Source organism: Acomys minous (assembly GCF_964271855.1).
Source record: "Acomys minous genome assembly, chromosome: 20".
Classification (NCBI taxonomy): domain Eukaryota; kingdom Metazoa; phylum Chordata; class Mammalia; order Rodentia; family Muridae; genus Acomys; species Acomys minous.
In genome coordinates, this window is record NC_140502.1 from 6,622,539 (window position 1) to 6,645,383 (window position 22,845).

Below are 22,845 nucleotides of genomic sequence, written 5' to 3' on the forward strand. Positions count from 1 at the left end.
CAAAGAAGTGAAATCTATTCAATGAAAAAGGGATAGTATCTTCAACAAATGGTGCTTGTCTAACTGGATGTCTACATGAAGAACAATGCAATTGGACTCATAATTATAATCATGTACACAGATCAAGTCCAAATGGAATAAAGACCTCAACATAAAACCAGATACACAAAATTGCTTAGAAGAAAAAGCGGGGAAGAGCCTTTAACCCATTGGCACAGGAGACAACTTCCTGAACAGAAACCCTATAGCTCAGGACTTAAGGTCAACAATTAATAAATACGACCTTGTGAAGTTGAGAAGCTTCTGTAACACAGAAGACCCTTTCAATAGAAAAAAGCAACAGCCTACAGATTGGGAAAAATTCTTCACCTACTATAAATCTGACAAAGGTCTAATATCCAAAATATATAAAGGCCTCAAGAAACTAAATACCACCAAAGCAAATAAATCAGTTAAGTTATGGGGTACAGAGCTAAACAGAGAATTCTCACCAGAAGAATATACAATTCCTAAGAAATACTTAATGAAATGCTCAATGTCTTTAGTCATCAGAGAGATGAAACTCAAAATGACTCTGACATTCTATCTTACATCTATCAGAGGGCTAAGATCAAAAACTCAAGTGACAGCACATGTTGCTGAGCATGTGGAGAAAGGAGAATAGTCCTTCATTGCTGTAGGAGTGCAAACTTGTACAACCATTTTGAAAATCCATCTGACCAATCTGTCACTTTCTCAGAAAAGTGGGAATAGGGATATCTCAAGACCTAGCTAGTCCACTCTTCAGAACACACCCAAAATATCCTCCACCACACAAGGATATTTGCTTAACCTTGTTCATAGCAGCCTTCTTCATAACACCAGATTCTGGAAAGAACCTTGATGTCCCTCAGTCGAAAAATGGATGAAAAGACTGTGGTACATTTACACTGTGGAATACTACTCAGGAATTAAAAACGAGGAAAACTAGAAATTTGCCTGCAATTGGATGGAACTTGAAATGATCGCCCTGAGTGAGTTAACCCAGACCCAGAACGATACACATGGTATATACTCACTCATTCATAACTGGACACTAGTCCCACAGGGATGTCGTCTGAGAGTCTTCATTCAGCAGGAGATTTGGACAGATGCTGAGAATTCCTATTTTGACCCCAGGGGCTAGGGGCCCCTGCACGAAGCAAAGAGAATGTAGGCGATAAACATAGGCTCCCCATTCAGATATAGTCAATTGACAGCACATTCTCCTCAGTTGAGTGGAGAGTGGGAATGACTCTGACATGAACTCTGGTACCCCATGTTTGAGCATTTCTCCTTGATGGGGAGGCCTGGTGGCACACAGAGAAAGGTAAATAGGCTATCCAGATGAGATCTGATAGGCCATATTCATATGGTGGGTGAGGAAGTTCCCTTCTGTCCCATGCCTAGTGGAAGAGAACATGGTGAAAGAGGGAGGGAGGAAGGAATGGGAAGATACAAGCGAGGGAATAACAACTGAGATGTAATCTGAATGAATTACTTAATAAAATTAAATATACATTATCTCTTATATTTTAAATATATAGAATGTTATTTTTATCTAAATGATAAAACAGACAGATGTTTAAGTTTAGCTTCTATATGCTTCATGAATGACTGAAACCACAGAGCAAAGATGAAACTAAATAAATACAATTACTGGATCCATACTTCTCTTAGACCTATTTGAATTCAGAGGCAAAGCACATGGTGGCCTATACATAAATAATGGTTTGACCTCAACCTGGAAAAAATAATGATATCATTAGCAGGAATTTCGAATGGAACAGAAGGTCATTATGATAAGCTAAACATGCAGACTTAGGAAATTCTGAATTTTCATAGACTCTAGTTTAACAGTGTATGTCTTGTATCTATGTGTGTAGGAGTAATTGTTGATGTGTGTGTGTGTGTGTGTGTTTGTGTGAATGTGTGACACAGACACACCTTTTTACACAAAAAAATTAGGTTGGGCATTATTTGAGAAGTGCAAAGTCTTAAATGAATTAGGGATCGAATATCTTGTGAAGCTAGTGGGAAGAAAATATCAGTATATGCTTATACTGGCAATGCAGATTCTACAGTGCAATGAAGAATAGATTACTCTGCAATTTCTGTAGGAAGAATTTACAGATTAAAACCACAGGTGTTTCCCAGTTATTATTTGCTTCTAAGATACTCAGCACAAGAATTCCTTACAGATATTACTTGAAAAGAAATGAGTATAAAAGAATAGTGAAAAGCAAAGGTGAAGTACAAAAATGGGCTATCACATTTTATTGATCTGTGGGAACTGAGGCTCTAGGATTGAGATCATGTGTTAGAACTCAAATGTTTAACATAGTTTATTACTAATAACGTAAGTGTTGGTTGAGGGATAAATCTCATTTAATAAATGAAATGATACACAAAGCTCATGAGTTTCTTTGGATATTGTTGAAGTTTTAAAAATCAACATTTGAAGTGTACATGAGCTGCTATTTTGTAAGGAGCTGGATGGTTTATGGTACAACAGGACTCAAGAAATTTCTATATTTCACCTAATTACTGATTCTCTAAACCTGCAAGCGTAGGCTTTGGGTAGATATTCTTTATTTTTCACTGGTGTGACATATTTCACAGTGTGTATGCTCTGAAGTTCTCAGATGGCCTAGACAAGTGGCTACCTTTGCTTCTTATAGACTTGGTGATACAATGCTCACCATGTAGTCATGAACCATTTTATATGCCCAATCTGAATCAAAATTTATATTTCACTGTGCATTATCACAAAAATATCTACTGACATAGTTTCTATTGGTGTACACATAAACAGATATATAAGATAGTACTAAAACAAAACTTTCACTAAACAGTCACTGCTCAGGGATTTTAATATCCATAAACTTGAATGATGTCATGGAAGCACAGACAGAACTATTATCAAATATATTTATCAACTCATGTTTACCAAATGGACTGTGGACCTCAGATGACAAGTCCCAGGGAAGATTCCTCCAGGAATGAGGAAGAGCCTAAGGGAAAAAAGGAATCATGAATGTGCAAATAAACTTTTCCTTGTCCAGAAAAATAAAAGAAGATAGGAACACATGGGTGTCCATTTGTTAGGCTGATATGCATGACACTTCACAATCCACAACACCGAGGCTTATAATTGGACAAAGATGTTCACTTTGATTTTGTTCTACTTGCTTCTGAACATTCCAGTTCTCATGACGAGTTTCACTCCTTCCATGTGCTTTTGGAGATTGAAGAATGAAGAAAAGGATAGAGAGTTAAGGGATGCGTGTATTTTCTTCTTTTATGCAGTGCAATGGTCTGTGGAGGAACACTATATTAGCAACACTCCTGATATGCTGTAAGTGGTTTTTAAATTTTCTTATAGATTTCCTCACAAGTATTTCTGGAGAGGTCTGAAGATGGGAAACAGAACAATGCTTTCAATGTTGTCTTTTTCTTACAATGTGCACACAAAGAAACAACACCAAATTCTTTTATAAACTCAATGCTATTTTATGAATTTAAATAGGTCAATAAACTATTATGTTTCTTCCAGTTAGCCTCCTGATTTCAAGGAAAGAAGTTGAGTGGACAAACAATCTGTACCATTATCATAAAGATTAGCCCTCTTTTTGACAGTTTCCATTCCACCGTACCCAGTGCTTTATTATCAAATGATACCCCATGTTATTTCAATATGTTTCATCCTGAGAAGGTAAAATTAAATGGCCATAGAGTGTCTCTTTCAGTGTGTAACTATCAGTTCCTGTGTGTGTGCACCTCATATTTGGAGTACACCTAGATACAGAAAGCTTTCACATAGATGTTCATTTACTCTCTAAAATTATCTGGATGTGGTCACTCTATATAACTTTTGAACCTGCATCATAAACATAAGTAGGATTTCTGTCCAATGTGAATTTTAACTATGTCCTTATATCTCCATCTTAACTTGTATACATACACAACTATTGGCTTATAAGTATTAGAAAGCCCAGTTCTTCATTTTCTTCCTTTACTATTTAGCAAAAAGAAGGAATGCTTAGACTATAAATTTTATGTTTGAAAATTGAGGCTATCTCTAATTGTCGCGACCACTTACTTTCCTTGTCATCTGACTGGGTTACATTTGTAGCATGTGTAGGTAGTTGACAGTACTTGAGAACATGATTAGAGGAGTTTCCTAGTATCTCATCTCTTCAATTATTTAAGAATTATGTACATTACAATGGGCAGATCTGGGCCCAGGGTTTCTGCTCGAACAATGGCGCCAACCAAGGACAATACATGCAGTAACCATCGAACCCTTACGCAGTTCTTGCCAATGGACAGGATATTTTTCACAGACGAGTGATGAGTGGGGACTGACTTTCACTTGAACTCTGGTGCCCCATATTTGACCATTTCCCCATTATGGGAAGGCTCAGTGGTACTCAGGGGAAGGACAGCAGGCTACCTTGATCAGCCTTTATACCCCATAATCACATAAAGGGGGAGGAGGTCCCCCTCAGTCATAGTTATAGGAGAGGAAAATAGCATGAAAGTGCGAGGGAGGAATGTGAGGATACAAGTGATGGGATAATATTTGAGATGTAATATGAATGAACAAATGAATTAATAATAATAATAATAATACTAAAGATTTATGTGTCTTTATTTTTAAGTCTAAGTTGTTCATTTTCTTATACTTGTATTACATTTGCCAAATATGTTACTCTTTCACTAATTTTACTAAGTATCATTGCATATTTTACCATGTGGTTACTGTATACATTTTGTCTTTATGGATTTCTGATAGTTGTTTTTAAGAACATCACATTATACTACTAGGCTACTCTGAGTTCAAGTAACTGGGTTTCTAATGTTTAGCATTCATAAGTTAGTGTTTGAGTCATACAAATTCTAGTCTCAAATTCCTATTGTGTGGTACTGAAATTTTCGATGGAAATTTTCTGTGTGGTAATAAAGGGCATTCTAAAAGGGGCTATTTTATAGACAAAGATAACACAAAGGTAAAATTCTAAGTGGAAAATTAATTACATTTAAATCTGAGTGAATCATTCAGAATGAAGGAGTGTTTCTGATGTTTGTTTTTCAGATGATATGAAGTGACTAAGAGGAGACAGGAGAAATTATTCTTCCCATAAAGAGAAACAAAAAAAATCGTATATTCCAACTTAATGTTTGCCCTGTTTTATTAAAATGATATCAGAAAGATTTAAAGTATGGTTTACTCTTTACGTTTTATTTTACAAACATGTAATATTGGCACAAACAAATCTTACTGCAATTTCTAGATGTTCCTCATTCTCAGTAAGATGCTAGGGTTCTGCTAGTATAACGGGTCAAAATATGTTTTTGCACAAAGAAAGAATGCTTAGATTGTAAATTTATGTTTGAGAAGACAGAGTATCACTAATAGTGGTGACTCCTTGTTCCCTTGTCAGTTGATTAAGTTACATTTGTGGCGTACATAGTTATAGTGCTTGAGAACAGAAATTGAGAAGTTTCCTAGTAGCTCATCTGTGCAGTTCTTTAAGAAATATGTGACTTCTTTTTATGTCTAAGCTGTTTATTCTCCTACACTTTAATCACAGTTACTACTTACATTTCTCTTTCAGTAATTTTACTAACTATAATTGCATAATTTACCATGTGGATACTCTACACATTTTTACTTTGTGGATTTCTGACTGTTGTTTTGAAGCGCAGCAAGCACTTTATACTACTAGGCCACTTTGGTAGCTCAATTAATTGATGCTGTTTATGTTTAGCATGCAAGTGTTAGTGTTTGTGTCACACAAGTTCAAGTATCAACTTTCTAATGTGTTTTACTGAAATTTCCAATGGCATTTTTTTCTGTGCTGTATAAAGAGTATTTTCAAATGAGCTATTTGTATGGACAAAGATAACTCAAAGGTACAATTTCCAAATGAAAATCTAATTGTATTTAAATATGAGTGAATCATTCCAAGTGAAGGATTATATTTGATACTTATTTTTCAGATGGTAAGAAATAACTAGCGAGAGACAGGAGTGATTTTTTCCCATAAAGAGAATAAAAAAAACCTCAATTTAAAAGAGCATTGCTTAGGTCCATACATCCAGAAGCATACAGGCATACATCAGTTTAAAATAATATATTTATTCATGTATTTTACATACTGATCATGGCCCCTCCCTCCTCTACTCCTTGTCACATGCTCTCTCCATCTACTCCATGTGCATTCTCTGTTATTCAAAAAAGGGGAGCCCCAGACTAAGTCACCTCAACTCATGAATCACATCAGGACTGAGTGTGTACTTTTCCCATGTGGTCTGAAATAGAAGCACCCCAAGAGAAAGAAAGTAAAAAGACAGGCCACAGAGTCCATGTCAGGGACAGTCCCAATTCCTCTTACTAGGGGATCCACACTAAGCCTGAACTACATATCACCTATAGCTGTTGAGGGGTGCTAGGACCAGTCTCTTGAGGATCCTTGGTCGGTGATTGAGTCTCCACAACTCCTACTGTCCCCTGATCAATTGACTGTTGATTTTCTTGTGCAGTTCATGTTAGTTCTTCTTCCTTCTATACTTCCCACTACTTTTCTATCAGACTCCCAACACTCTTTGTCTAATATTTGGTTTTGATTCTCAGCATCTGTTTTGATTCACGGATGTCTGGAACCCTCAGTGGACATATATGCCAGGCTCCTGTCTGAAAGCACAGCAGAGTATCAATAATAGTGTCAGAGGTTGTCTCTCTCCTGTGTTCTGAGGCTCAGTTTGGGCCAGGCATTGCTTGGACATTCCCTAAAGCTCTGTTCTATTTTTATCCCTGCATATCTTATAGGAAAGGTAAATTTTGAGTCATAATTCTTGTGGATTGATTGGTATTCCCCTCTCTCCATTAGGAGTTCTGTCTAGTTAGAGGGTGTCCTCTCAACTGAGTCACCACCATATTATCCCAGAACTGTCTCATTTATCCATCTTGTCAGAGAGCTATCTCCACCCCTGCCTTATTCTTACTGTTCAGGCCATCTGTTCTGCTGCATCAGCTCTCCCCAGGTCTGACATCCACCCTCATTTCTATCTGAGCTCTTTCTCCTACATTGTCCTTATCTTCATCTTCTTTTGCTGTCTATTATATTTCATTTTCTGAGTTAGAATAAAGTATCTAGTCTGGGTTCGTTCTTCTTACTCATTATCTTTGGGTCTGTAATTCTAGTATTTTTTATCCTGTACTATTTGGCTAAGTAAATACATCCACGTGTGTTTTTGTTAGTCTGCGTTTTCATACTCAGCAGAGGTTTTCTTGTTTACTTGCCTGAAAAATTTGTGATTTTCTTTGTTTTATATTGGAGTAGTATTTCATTGTTTATTCTCCATTGTTTGAGGGACATCATTTTTTTCTGGATTCTAGCTATTATTATTAATGCTGTTATGAACATAATTGAGCAAGTGTCATAGGGTATATGTCCAGGTATAAAATAGCTATGTCTGGAGGTTAAGCTTTTACCAGTTTTCTGATAAAGAAACAGATTGATTTCCAAAGTTAGACATACATTTATTTAAATATGCATCTCCTGTGTGTGAATGTATTTGAAAATAAACCAGTAAAAAGATGCTCTCTCTGAAAAATAATCTAAAATGAAAAACAACAATATGAAGATGGATAGAGAAGAATATGATATATTTCCAACTAATTATAATTTATTGTTAGTACAGGTACCAAATATTGCCCCAGAAACACTCGTGTGCACTCATCAGTCACTCTTTCACAACCTTAGCCAATTCAGTTAATTTCATATGGAAATACCAGAAACTCAGAGGCTTAAACATCATGTGTAATTTTCATATTTCTCTATAATTAATAAATGAATGCATGATCAGTTTTACAGCTTGGTCAAAACCTGTGGCCTTGTCTTTAACTTCTGAACAAGTACTCAAGAACCACAGATGAAAAAGCTTTCCATGGAATATGCATGTTTTGTGTAGATGAACTCACATGAAATTTTATAGGTGTTATAAGAATCCATATTTTTATATTTGTAAACCTTATTACATGGGATAATTGTCCCAAACATAGGGAAAAGGCAATATCTTTAAGTACAGGATAGTCATTTTATTGAATGCCAATGATTATGTGTATACTTCTGTACATAATAAATATTGTACTATTTTACAGAGCACCAGCTGAAAGGCTATTTCCTCTTGTTTTGGCTTTTTCCTTGGATGAAATAAAGAAAAACTCTCATCTTCTACCAAATATGTCTTTAGTATTTCTAGTACCATATTGTCTAAATGAGTCACTAGTAAAAGATATCATTTATATTTCTCTACCACATGAAATGACTCATCCTAATTATGACTGTACCAAAGGTGTCGGTTGTACAGTACTTCTTACGGGACCAAACTGGGAAGCATCTGTACTATTTCACACATTCTTGTACAGCCGTGAACCTCAGCAGGTGAGATTTTTCTGTGGTTAAAATTTAATGAAATTGTGACTCCAGTGGTGCCTTTGATAAGATGCAACAAAGTGTGTAAAGAGGAGACTGTTCTTACTGGCCTTATGTCAGTCTGGTAGTTCAATGGTGTCATTCAGATACCTGTGGGGGATCTCGAATTTCTCTGTGTGATATGCTGATAAGAGGAGAAGTAACAGGTAAGGGGGATATCTAGAACTTTTTACAGATAAAATGTGTTTACAAGTTCTTAAAAGTACATGCTACCTCATGCTGTTCATTGTGTCCTAGGTTCTCCATCTTACTTATGGGCCTTTCCATCCTCTCCTGAATGACCGTGTACAATTTTTCTATATTTATCAGATGGCCCATGAGGATACATCTCTGGCCATGGCCCTCGTTGCCTTCTTACTTTATTTAAACTGCAACTGGGTAGGGCTTGCCATCTCTGACAATGATCAGGGTACACAATTTCTCTCAGATTTGAAAAGAGAAATGGAAAAGAATATAGTCTGCTTTGCCTTTGTGAACATGATCCCAGTGAACATGGAGGTATACATGACAAAAGCTGATGTGTATTATAACCAAATCATGACATCATCCACAGATGTTGTTATCCTTTATGGTGACACAGACAGTACTCTTGCTGTGGCCTTTAGAATGTGGGAATCTCTAGGTATACAAAGAACATGGATCACCACCTCACAGTGGGATGTTCCTACAAGTAAGAGAGATCTCACACTTGACCCATTCCATGGGACTCTTACTTTTGAACACCACCATGGTAAGATTTCAGGTTTTAAAAATTTTGTCCAGACATTGAACCCTCTCAAATACTCAGATAAATATCTGGCAAGCCAGGGCTGGATGCACTTTAACTGTGAAGCCTCAGGATCTAATTGTAAGACAATGATGAACTGCTCATCCAATGCCTCATCTGAATGGCTAATGGCACAGACTTTTGACATGGCCCTCAGTGATAGCATTTATGACATATACAATGCTGCATATGTTTTGGCCCATGTCTTTCATGAGATGCTTCTTCAACAGGTAGTAAATCAGCCAATTGACAATGAGAAAAAACGTCATCATAGCTGCTCACAGGTAGGGTTTCTTCTAGTGGATTATACATGATATTATCAATGTCATAGTTTTTCAGAGTCTCTCCGATGATTAACTGAGTGAACTAGGAACTGTTTCCCCAAAACCTAGGTTTCTAAATCTTTTTATGCTGTCACAATGAATCTAGAGCTTTGTATAGAATTTAATACATAGGTCTTGGAATGAAAGACATCATTTATCAGTGAAAATAAGTGACTCTGTAACAGAGCAACTGAATATAATCATTCCTGTTCTAATCCTGTAAAGACAGTCTCTTCTCATTAATTGTTACCATGATGAAGAGATGACTGCTTGTTCCTTAATTCTGAAAATTGAGGTAATAAGTTCAGGGGATTGTTTTCTCAATTGATTCTCCCCAAATGTAGTCTCTGTTCACCTTCCTCAAAGGCTTAGTGTAATTACACAGAAAAAGTTATGTGAATCAGTTTATTACACACACACACACATACAGACACTCATTTTTTAATATATATTTCTCACTGTATTTGTGTTTCTATGTGTGTTTCTGTGTGTCTCTGTATATATCTCTGTTTATGTGTGTACACAGATGTGTGTGCACTTGTGTGTATGTGTTTATGTGTTTGTGTGTTTCTGTCCATCTGACTATCTGTCTTTTTGTAGAAGTGAGCATAAGTTGTCTGTGTTTCAATGCCCATGTGTGTTTGTTTCTGCTTTTGTGTATGTTTCTGATTGTATTTGTCAGTGCATGTGTCTGTGTGTACTGTGTTTCTGTATATTGGATTGCACATATGTATATATCTCTTGCTCTGTGTGTGTTTTTTTTCTCTGTATCTCCTTGATATTGTGAGCATAAATGTGTTTTTGTGTCAATGTCTCTCTGTGTGAATGTTTGTATCTCATTATGTCTCCCTTTGTGTATTTGTCTGTGCATGTGTGTGTCTATGTATGTGTTTGGTATATGCCTGTAGTTGTTTGTCTGTTTGGGTGCATATGTCTGTCTGTGCCTGTATGCTCTGATGTGTGTCTGGACATGTATGTTAATGTGTGTGTAAATAAATATGTGGCTATATTATGTGAGTATCTCTATATAGATGTGGGTCTCTCTTTGTGCAGATGCGTGTGTGTGTGTGTGTTGCACATCTATGTTTGATGTATATGTGCTTTTCTAATCTTGTGTTTCTTAGTTTCCTTTCAGAGAACTAAAATTATGCAAACAGTATGACAAATTAATATATCATATTGATTTCATTGAAAATTTCTACCTGATCCCTTCAATAAAATTGCTTTTCAGATACAATCATTATACATTTTCTCCCATCAAGGAAGGGCATATGTAGTATATAATACTGTCTGTTTTTCAGATGCACTCATTGATGAGAAAGACCCACTTCACTAGCCCTAATGGAGACAAAGTGACCATGAACAAGAAAGAAAAAGTTCAGAAAGAGTATGACATTTTCTACATTTGGAATCTCCCACATGATTTTGAACTTAAGGTGAAGATAGGAAAGTTTAGCCTAGATTTTCCACATGGTCAACAGCTGCGTTTATCTGAAGACATGCTAGAGTGGGCCACAGGAAGTCGACAGGTGGGTTGACAGAACTGTACTGATTTCCATTCCATACCAGTAAACACTGTGTGTTTAGTTGGTCCATTTATGCTTTTTTATACATTAGTGAAATGAAATAAATTGTCACATAAGGAACCTACTTCTAGTCTCCTATGTTACATTTCTTATTTTCACTATTTCTTATGTGACCTTTTGTTAGTCCTTTGAGGAGTTCATGCAATCGTTACACTATATTTTACTATCAAAGAACTGTGTTTTTGTTTTTTAATATGAATATGAAACAACTTTTGACCATTCATTTATTACATTTCCAGTAAAGTGAGCAATGGACTCATGGTACGATTCTTATTGCCATATAGTGATTTCCTCACTTATTATGAATCTCTGATAAAAAAGTTAAAGTAACTGAGGCTAAGTGTAATGATGCAGCAAATTAAAAATCCAAAGGCATTAGAAATGAAACTCACCATTTCCTTTAGTTTTAATTAAATTTTTTATTTAATTCATTTTACATTCCAGCCTTAGCCCCCTCCCTCATGTCCTTCCAGGCAACCCTTTCTCCTCCTTCCCCCTATGCCTGTTCTCTAGTCCTCAGAGAGCGGAACCCTTCACCCCTACTCACTGACCCCAGCCTATCAAGTATCATAAGGACTGCCTGCATTCTCTTCTTTTGTGAGTTGATAAGGTACCCCATCAGGGGGAAGTGATCGAAGAGAAGGCAGCAGTTTTATTTTATATGTTTGCTCAAGCCTCTGACACAGAGTCTCTAAATTGTCAACCCTTCTAATCATAAATTAATAATTTTTGATAAATATTAAATATTCTATTAATTATTACTTTGTATTTTCTTTCCTTTTTATATGTTATGGGTTTTCTGTCTGGATACATGCCCATGCAACCCTGGCGTATGTGGTATATATTGACATTAGAAGGGTGATGCATATTCATGGAAATGTGAGCCAGCTTAGATATGCAAAATGGGTGCAAGAAATCAATTGTTATTCACAGTTTGTCCATGCCTCCGCTCTAAATTATACCATGTAAAGAAGTTTTTCACTACAGTATCCTTGCTTGGTCCTCTTAATTGTTGTGTAGTACATTCAAACTAATGAAGCAGTATCTGCTTTCCCTTTCTGTATTTGGAGGTATTTGGTAGTAATACATTTTTGCTGTGCATAAATTTGTGAAAAAAATTTCCATCATAGTTCCAGGGCATGTTATAGGTATGAATTCTGATGTGGTTGGTTTTGAAGTATTCTATTCGAACTATGGAACCACCAAGTTGTTTAAATTTTAAAGATGTTAAGTCCAGGAATTCAGGTTGCTCACGTACTCTGGCATTTGCAGTTAATAGTCCTTCTCAGAGTGATGAGGGGAATCATTGTTATGCAGAGGAACAGAGGATCTGAAGTTTAGCTACTGAGATACACATGCACTCGATGGCAGCAGTGATTTCTCATGTGTGTTCCAAACACAGCTTGATTGGGCATTACAAAAACATGCACCAGAATAATACACAATACTAAAAAAATATAGAACCATTGCTTTGCTTCCAGATATGCATATCACAACACATGCAGAAGCAAACAAACATAAAAATGATGATATCAAATCTACCTAGCTCAAAATGTTACAGTCATAGTCTTAAATGAGATATTCTAAATACATAAATCAAAGAATGATTATTAGAATCCTCTATGATAAGTGAAGAGACATAAATTTCCTCAGGAAGGATAAGAGGGAGCACAAAAACTACCATAAAATAAGTCACTGAAAAAGCATGAGAAAAAGAAATTCCAAGAAAGTACAAAATAATAAAAATACTCAAACAGAAAATATGTAAAGGAAAATCAAATAAATGAAATAAAATTCTCTGTAAATAGTTTCACCAAGACAATAGTTCAAGATAAAGGCAGGATGGCAGAGCTTGAATATTATGCATAAGTATTAGAAAAATCAGAGTAAAAAAAATAAAACAAAACTAAGATTCAAAATATAGGAGACTTGAGGATTTTTGATCAGAACATCAGAATTACAGTCCAGATCACAAGAGGAAAAGAAAGAAACACTCAACTCATCAACACTATATCCAGTATAATGTAATCATAAATTTCAAGTGAGATGTGTTCCCATTGAGATACAACAGTCATTTACATAGAAAACATTGAAAATCAGTAAATGAACAACCCTTGGCATATTTAACTTAAAATTATATTGTAAGAAAGACATAAATTTGAAGGCTGCAGTACAGAAGACTGTGTCATAGCAAGTTCCCATCTGTATATCAGTCAATGTCACTATGGACATTCTTACAGGAGGACAGTAATAGTGATGTATTTCAAACATTTAACAGCCAGCCACAGTAACTATAAACAGAAAAGTTATTCCTCATAATAGAAAGATACAGAACAGAGTACAATAATAGACACAATCCCAGGAATTTAGAAGCACTGAACAATTACCATGAAAGATGCTAGTTGAACCACTTCACATGATGAATGCAAGGATCAAAGGAACACATAGAAAGCACTAAGCTCCTGAGAAAAGCAACTATTACAAAACTATCAAGTACTACAATATCAACACTAGATAATATTTACAAAATAATCTACATTAATAATTTATTGTTAATGTTCACATTCTCTAATAAAAATCCATAGACAACAAGATTGGTTCAGTAAAACAACAAAAACACCCCAAAACTTTTTTTGTTTTTTCCATGGGAAAAATGATATTTTTAACCTGAATGGAATCCTTCTATAAAAATGTGGGTGATACATCATTATGAAGTGAAACAAACAAACAAACGAACAAACAAAATCCATGAAAACATTCACTTTGATTGACATGGATGGAATAATTCTGAAGTATACACATATCAAGGCAATTCAACACACCAGAATGTTTGTTCTCTATAACTAAGTGTATTTCTGCCATAAATGCAATCATGATTCCAAAATGCAGGTAAGTTAAATGAGATAAATCATGTAAATCCACTCTAAGAAGTAATTAAATATTATACCAAAATATTCATCAACGGATTACAAAGAAGTCCATCATCTATTCAGAGTAAAAAAAACATGTTGGGATCCAAAGAACAGGTAATATCTTGATAGAATAGGATTTTTATGGCGAATAGACTGAAAGCATTTTACTAGATATAGAGAAAAAGATAAAAAATTCAATTAAAATAAGAAGGAAACCAGGTGCGTGTGGTGCATGTTTTAATCCAAACAGTTTGTAGGAAGATTTAGAAAATTCTCTGTTGATATGTGACCAGTTTGGCCTAGATAGCTAATCCAAAGTTGGCAGTGTGACATAGAGACCATGCCTTAAAATATTGGATAGAAATGGGGCTGCAATAGGCACTGTCTCCACTCTTCTTCAAAATGGTCATTAAAATCTTTCCAAGTGCCTAGCTGGAGACTGGGATAAATACCAGGCCTTCCTACCGGTTTCTAGGTGAGAGAGGTAATGATGAATGGAGAAATAGATGGACCCAGAGGATCCTAGAAACCTACAAGAAGACAGTTAAGGCTGGGAGATCTGGACCCAGGCGAGTCAGCTAAAAACACTGTACCAAAAAGGACAATGCATGTAGTAAGCATAGAACCCCTATCCAGATCTAGCCAATGGACACCACTTTCTCCACAATTGTGTGGATAGCCGGGACTGACTCAGAGATGAACTCTGGTGACCCCTACTTGACCACTTCCTCTTGGTGGGGAGACTTGTTAATGTTCAGAGGAAAAGTTAACAGCCTCCCAGAAAGAGACCTGATAGGCTGTGGAGGAGAGGGTCCCTTTCTGTCACAAACCTAGGGGAGGGGAATAGGATGAAAGTGGGAGGGATGGGGAATTGGAAGATACAAATGAGCGCATAAAAATGAGATTTAATCTGAATGAATTACTTAAATAAGGAAATTTTTACCATGTACAAAAACAACTGTGAAAATATATTTTAAAAAGAGAGAATGTGTCCAATTATAAGTGAGTATATACCATTTGAGTCTTTCTGCTTCTGGGTTAAGCCATTCAGTATGATAGTTTCTAGTTCCATCCATTCGTCCACAAATTTCAAGAATTCCTTCTTTTTAAGAGCTGAGTAGTATTCCATAGTGTAGATGTACCACAGTTTCTTTATCTATTCGTCTACGTAGAAACCCTTAGTCTTTTTCCAGGTTCTGGCTATTATGAAGAAGGCTGCTGTGAACATGGTTGAGCATATGCCCTTGTTGTGTGCTAGAGCATCTTCTACGTATATTCCAATGAGTGGAATTGCTGGGGCTTAAAGAAGCCCTATTCCCAGTTTTCTGAGATAGATTTCCAAAGAGGTTGTTTAAGTTTGCATTCCCCCCAGCAATAAAGAAGTGTTTCTGTTTCTCCACATCCTCACCAGCATGTGATATCACTTGAATTTTTGATCTTAGCCATTCTGATGGGTGTGAGATGGAATCTCAGAGTTGTTTTGATTTGCATTTCCCTGATGACTTAAGGCATACATAGTCACTTATAATTGGACACTAGCCCAAGGGGCATGTCCCATGAAAGTCTTCACTTACCAGGAAAATGGGATAGATGTGAAGACCTCCTCTTGGGACTCTCGGTAAGAGAAGTATTGGACAATGGGGAATCCAGAGGGTCCTAGTAACCTACAAGAAGAACATTATGATGGATGGATCTGGGCCCAGGGGTTCTGTCCAAACTATGGCACCAAGCAAGGACAATATGTGCAGTGATCATCAAACCCTACCCAGATCTAGACAACGGACAGGACATTCTACACAGTTGAGCGAGGAGCAAGGACTGACTTTCACATGTACTCTGGTGTCCCATATTTGACCACATCCCTTTGATGGGGAGGCCTGTTGGCACTCAGAGGAAGGATACCAGGATATCAAGAAGAAACTTGATACCCTATGATCATATATAGGGAGAGGAGGCCCCCCTCAGTCACAGACATAGGGAAGGGGACTAGAGTGAAAGTGGAAGGGATGGAGGATTGGGAGGATACAAGGGATTGTATAACAATTTAGATGTAATATGAATAAATTAATAGAACAAGTAAAAAAAGAGAGAAAATAATGTTCCCTGTTTTAGATAGGGAATTGAGGTATCCCAATGCTACAGAGTGAGACCCTGTTTCACAACCACCACAGCAAAGGGAAGCGTTCTAGTTAACTGTGTATGTGGAGAACATGAGATGAAGCTGTGTACCAGTGACAATGTGGTTTTCACATACACCTTAATACTGAATGAAGGATTCAAAAGAGCATGCAACACTCAGCAAATTTCCTTTTAAAAACATATTTATTAATTTATTCATATTACATCTCAATTGTTATCCCATCCCTTGTATCCTCCTGTTCCTCCTTCCCTCCTGTTTCCCTCCTCCACCTCTCCCTTATGACTGTAAGTGAGAGGGACCATGCACATAGGGTATCAAGTGTCTTCTTGGTATCCCTATCAGCAGATTTCTAATGCTTCTTACAGAGCCCCATCATAAATTTCAGTGTAATAAAAACATACCATTCTTTAACCTAAGAAAACCTTCAATTAACATCTAACAAACTATCTTTTACTCAGGTTCCCGCAGTATTTATAGGCTCCTTAAGGTCTTCTCACTTCGGGAAACACATCACATTACAGCTTCTTACACATCAACTCGGCACTTTGTCACTAGGATTGTCTTTTCAACTGTGTTTTTCTTTACATTAAGTTTGTGAAGATTTGCAGTCTTAATTTATTGGAGGATGTGTTTGTTATTTAAGACGTGAGGAGATATTTCCCCTGTTTTAGATGTGCTTTCATCATTTCTTGCAAAGTCGTTGATTTGATTTAATTTTGGCCATGAGCATAGTGAGGAAGAAAGGTTTTTTTGGGTCATGTGTTATAAGCAAGGGAAGACAAGGATGGAACTTGGAGACTGAAATTAAAGCACAGGCCCTTGAGAGAACACTGCTTACTGGTTTGCTCTGTGTCATTTCTCACATATGGTTGCCTAGCAACAGCATTGTCTTTAGTAGACTGGGCATGCCTACAATGACTACCAACTAATAAAATGCATTAGTATTATAAAGTAGGCTATTCTGATAGAGAAAATGTCTCAGGTAAGGTTCATTCCTTGTTCTTTATCTTTTTACTCTACTTTGTATCAGCTTGGTGAAAATCAACAAGAAGACCAGGTAGCATCTCTGTAGTGTTTGCACAAAGTACTCTAAAATTCCGTTTCCATAATGTCTAAGATTTTGTAAAGAGCTCAACTTTTCATCAACTTGTTTTAATATATTCACACATTTGCCATTATATAAAGTACCAAGTGACATGTGGTTCCTCAGTGTCTGTATATAAAATAAGCTTATTGATATCTCAACATGCTAATATAATATAGTTATGGATGAAGTAGGTAAAACTCAATATGTATCCTATTTCCTCAGATGGTGCCCTCTGTATGCAGTGCTGATTGTGGTCCTGGATTCAGAAAATTCAGGCAGGATGGAATGTCTGTTTGCTGTTTTATTTGTATCCACTGCCCAGAAAATGAAATTTCTAATGGAACAAGTGAGTGTTTACTGCTGTGACAAACTTTACATTGATAATCCTCTCCATCAACAAAGGCATGCTGAAGGAGTCTAAAAGGCAACTACAAAAATATAATATACCATTTTCTCCATTAGATGTCACAGGAATACCAACATTAACAATGTCATAACCACCACCACCACTACCACAACAACAAAAACCCTTTTGCCTAGTTTTACATTTTGATTCATTTTCTGTCACATCATATTTTTTCAAAGAAATAAAATCAAAGTGCAGTGTGAGCACATAGTGCATGAGATCTGTTCTGTTTATTAATTTCCCCTATAACTACATGCATAAAAGATTCCAGTCGTGAATGTTCAAACTGTGAATTTATTATTTTTTTCATGTATGTTTGTGTCCCTACCTATGTTTATGTACACTTATATGTACAGGATCCAACAGAGGACAGAATATGGCACCAGAACTAATGGACTGTGTAAAGGAGGTGCTAGAAAACAAGTCTTTATCCATAGATAAATTAGAGTAGTGATAAAATAATTACTTGTAAAATAATCAGAAACGGCTGAGTATAAGACAAAATTTGTGTGATTCATAGAGGCCCATTTTCTTCCCCCCTTATTAATTGTAATTTATTCTGATTACATCTCAATTTTTATTCCCTTACCCATTTCCAGATGTCTGATATGAATTGTTTCTAGGAAGATGAAGATAATTGTTTACACATGGTGTACAAAATATAACAAGTCTTATATCAAACATTTTATAAATAACACTCAATTAATAATTTCATGAAATAATAGATTACAACAGTTTTGTAATGAAAGTAATTTATGCAAACATTAAAATTTTATTGCAACCTTCAGAGCCCATTTAGTAAAATGATTTATGCTTGGCTAAATGCAAATGGACAATGAATGGTTTTTCCAACATTTGCCTGTGATACTATGCAGTAAAATTCAAGTTCTTAAAATACATTTCTGGCCAATAATATGGCTCTACATTTAAATCATTTGCCACTAAGACTGATGGCTGGAGTTCACCCCCAGGACTCATATAGTGAAAGGAGGCAAAGAACTCTTAGAAATGCCTTTTGAGATCTATGCACTCAAATAACATCCATAATGATTAAACAAACTGTAATAAAATTGTTTTAAGTGTTAAAATGAATAAGAACTAAGGTAATTACATCAATAAATAGAAAAAGATTAATACTCTTTATAGGTGTTCATGTGCGTTGTGAGTGTATGTGTACCTAAGAGCAGATGAAGGTGAGAGACAACTAATACCTCTATAGTTAATTTGTAGGCAATTGTGAAACACCTCACATGAGTTCTGGGAACTGAACTCAGGTTTCTGTAAGAACAGGACATTCTCTTCATAGTTCAGCTAACTTTCCAACACTTCACGCAAAATAGCTAGTTACAATTGCCCATCAATCAATTGTTCTACATAAAAAGACTTAAAAACCAGGAAGCACATCTTAACTCTGTGCAACTTTCTAATGAATCAGCACAATTCCAATGAATTTGCCTACCATTGCCATTTCAGAAGAGCATATTATGAGTGAAGTAGTTTGTTCCACATAAAAAAATCTGGGTGTGGTGGCACATGCCTTTAATCCCAGCACTTGGGATGCAGAAGCAGGTGAATCATGGTGAGTTTGAGACCAGCCTGGTCTATAAAGTGCTTCCAGAACAGCCAAGGCTACACAGAGAAATCCTGTCTTGAAAAAACTCTGGGCCAGTTTTGTATCTGGGTTTTGTTTTTTTTTTTTTCTATGCTGCTTATCGATGTAAAATTTACCTCAGAGTCTATTCACAGAGATTGAGTCCCATAGAGATTGAAATGAGGGAAGCAGGAAGATGCCTAATGCTTCCCATAAAGGTGGAATCAAGATGAAGGGCTCTGTGGTGCTCAGTCTGTAGAGAGGTTTCTATCTTCAGTGATAGACTTAGTGCTTCTCATGATCAAGGGTCAGGGACTCTTTGTCCATACCGCCAGGTTAGAACATAAAGAAGACAGATTAATCATTATTTTTTATTTCTTACAAATTTCAAACGTTTAAATTGCACTTATATACCAGGAAAATTTACTTCTCACACTCACATTCCTATTTATAGCAAATGATTACCATGTATGAGCATATCTTTTACATTTATTTGGACACCCAAATATAAATACACACACTAGCATGCGCGTGCCCGCACACCCCCACCCCTAATGATTTCTTTTATTGTTCCTTAGATATCATTATGTTTGGGCTGGGAACTAGAAAAGCTATCACTTTTCTTACCCAAGCAGAACTCAGTCTCCATCTCTCATAAAGCATTAAATGAACAGTCAGTGAACTCAGGAGGCACCGAATGCATGGGAACCGAGATTTTGAAAGACACTCAGTTACACTATGGTTAGTGCATTAAGATTTTGTGAATTTACCAGGCACAGTCATTTCATGTTGGCATCCAGAATGATGTAAGAAATCTGCTATCTGAAGACATGATAAATCATGAACACTGTTAAATAGACAAACTTTGGATTGTTTTTCTCCATAAAAATAATAAGAATTACTAAATAGAAGCATTGTTATATAACAATTTCCTTTAATTATATTATCAGCAATAAAATGAAGGTATTGGAAAGCTTTTCCAGTAGAGTTATTGAAATGTCTTGTCAATAAACTGCTGAAGCTGTACTGATGAATCTGTCCTTATTCATTCAGACATAGAACAATGTGTGAAGTGCCCACAGGATCAGTATGCCAACACAAAGCAGAATCACTGCATCCACAAAGCTGTGATCTTTCTGAGATATGAAGGCCACTTAGGAATGGCTCTGGCCTTAATGGCCTTGGGCTTCTCTGCCCTCACAGCTCTGGTTCTTGGAGTATTTTTGAAGCACAATGACACAGCCATTGTGAAGGCCAATAACCATGCTCTCAGCTACATCTTACTCATGTCACTCATGTTCTGTTTCCTCTGCTCCTTGCTCTTCATTGTCCACACAAAATCAGTCTCCTGCATCCTGCAGCAAATCACATTTGGAATTGTTTTCACTGTGGCTATTTCCACTGTATTGGCCAAAACAATCACAGTGGTTCTGGCTTTCAAAGTCACAACACCTGCAAGAAGGATAAAGTACATTCTCGTATCAGGAACACTTAACTACATCATTCCTCTCTGTACACTCATCCAAATTATTCTCTGTTCAATCTGGCTAGGAGCTTCTCCTCCCTCTGTTAATACTGATGCACACTCTGAGCATGGCCAGATTATTATTGTCTGCCACAAGGGTTCTGTTATATCATGTTACTGTGTCCTAGGATACTTAGGATTCCTGGCCCTGGGAAGCTTCATTTTGGCTTTCTTGGCCAGGAACCTGCCTGACACATTCAATGAAGCAAAGATCTTGACATTCAGCATGCTGGTGTTTTGCACTGTGTGGATCACCTTCCTCCCTGTCTACCATAGCACCAAGGGCAAGGTCATGGTGGCTGTGGAGATTTTTTCCATCATGGCTTCCAGTGCAGGCATGCTGGGCTGCATCTTTCTTCCCAGGTGCTACATCATTTTATTAAGGCCAGACAAAAATTCTCTTCAAAAGATCAGGGAGAAATCATATTCATAAGGTTGTATACCATGAATATTTTCTGTTAAATTAATGATTTATTCAACTTTTAACCTGATTGAAGATGCCACCCTTACTCTCCTTCTAGTCCTACCCTTCCTGCCTTTCTCCATTCCCTGTCTGTTATGCCTCAGATTAGTGATCAAAACTCTGGCATCACAATCCATGTCAGTAACAGCCCCTGTACTTCTTCCTACAAGAGCCACATGAAGCCTGATCTGTCCATCATCTACATATGTGTAGTTGGCATATGTCCAGTTCATTCATTGTCCTTGGTTGTCCCCCAGTCTTAGCCAGCCTCTCTGTGCCCTGGATGGCTGGCAGTTTTGGTCATTTTGTGGAGCTCCTGTAACCTCAAGTCCATTTCTCCTTCCTTCCACTGTTCCACAAGATTCCCTATTATCACCGAATGTTTGGCTGTGCGTCTCAGCATTTGTTTTCAAGCTGTGTTTAGCAGAGACTCTCAGAGGACAACACAGTTAGACTTCTGTCTACAAGCACAGCACAGTCTCATTAATAATGTCATGGGTTGGCTCTGTCCAGGGACTGATTCTTGGCTTTAGCTAGGTAGTCCGACTGGTAAATGAAATATAACTGACTTATATAAAGTTGGTAGAAAACCACCAAATATTGGGCTGAAGAGCATGAGCTGTCTCTTCTTAGGATGATGCTCACTGTTTCCTCTAATGATGTTTCATAGCAGTATGATGGCTACTAGAGTTCTATATATTCCATATTATCTTTCCCTGATCTACTTATTTCACAATTTACAACTCTTGGGCCATAGTGCTGAGTGCAAATGTTCCTTTCCTCTTTAGAATAAAAACATTCAAGCTAAAATAAAACTTTATAATATCTGGGTGAATGACCTTGATGCCAGTGGAATGGTGATTAAAAATTTGAGGAAGGTTGTGGGAGTGTGAACTCATGTTTGCACATGGAGGTAAACCAATTTTCGTCCTTACAAAGGGAAGGTAAGGTAATATTGATGTTATCCAAAGAAGTCGAAGATTTAACCTTAGAAAAGTGATGGTTTGACAAACATAAAGAATACTAAAGAAGATGGCTTTGTGTCTTAGCTTTCGCACTTAATAACATACCTAGTTCTTTAATAATGCCTGATTCATTGCTCATCCCTGGAAACATGTTACCAACACTATGTTACAATAGCTCCAAAGAATAAGATGTCCTCTTCTGGCTTACATGGTTACGTGAGCTCACCTGTGTACAAAACAAGATATGAAAATTCACACACAGCCAGGAATGTTGGCACACACCTCTATCCCAGTACATGGGAGGCAAAGGCAGGTGGATCTCTGAGAGGTCGTGGCTATCCTGGTCTACAAAGTGAGTCCAGGACATCCAACACTACACAGAGAAAACCAGTCTCAAAAACCAAAAAAAACAAAACAAAATAAGATAACACATAAAAACAAAAACAAACAAACATGTATACACAAATTGACATATATAACTGAAAACATGTAGTCTTTAAAACATTGTAGGATAATATTTTAAAGAGTCTGCAAAAGCAAGCTGCTTTTCAGGAAGATC

At 36.7% G+C, this 22,845-nt stretch overlaps 1 protein-coding gene across 1 annotated transcript; it reads left to right on the top strand.

The window, feature by feature from the left end:
* Positions 1-10,969: 10,969 nt before the first annotated feature.
* Positions 10,970-21,291, top strand: LOC311590758 (vomeronasal type-2 receptor 116-like; the record flags this gene model as incomplete). Its single annotated transcript, XM_084770024.1, has 3 exons — positions 10,970-11,140; positions 17,559-17,682; positions 20,387-21,291. 3 exons carry the CDS (start codon positions 10,970-10,972, stop codon positions 21,289-21,291), a joined length of 1,200 nt encoding a protein of 399 aa, XP_084626150.1.
* Positions 21,292-22,845: the final 1,554 nt, after the last annotated feature.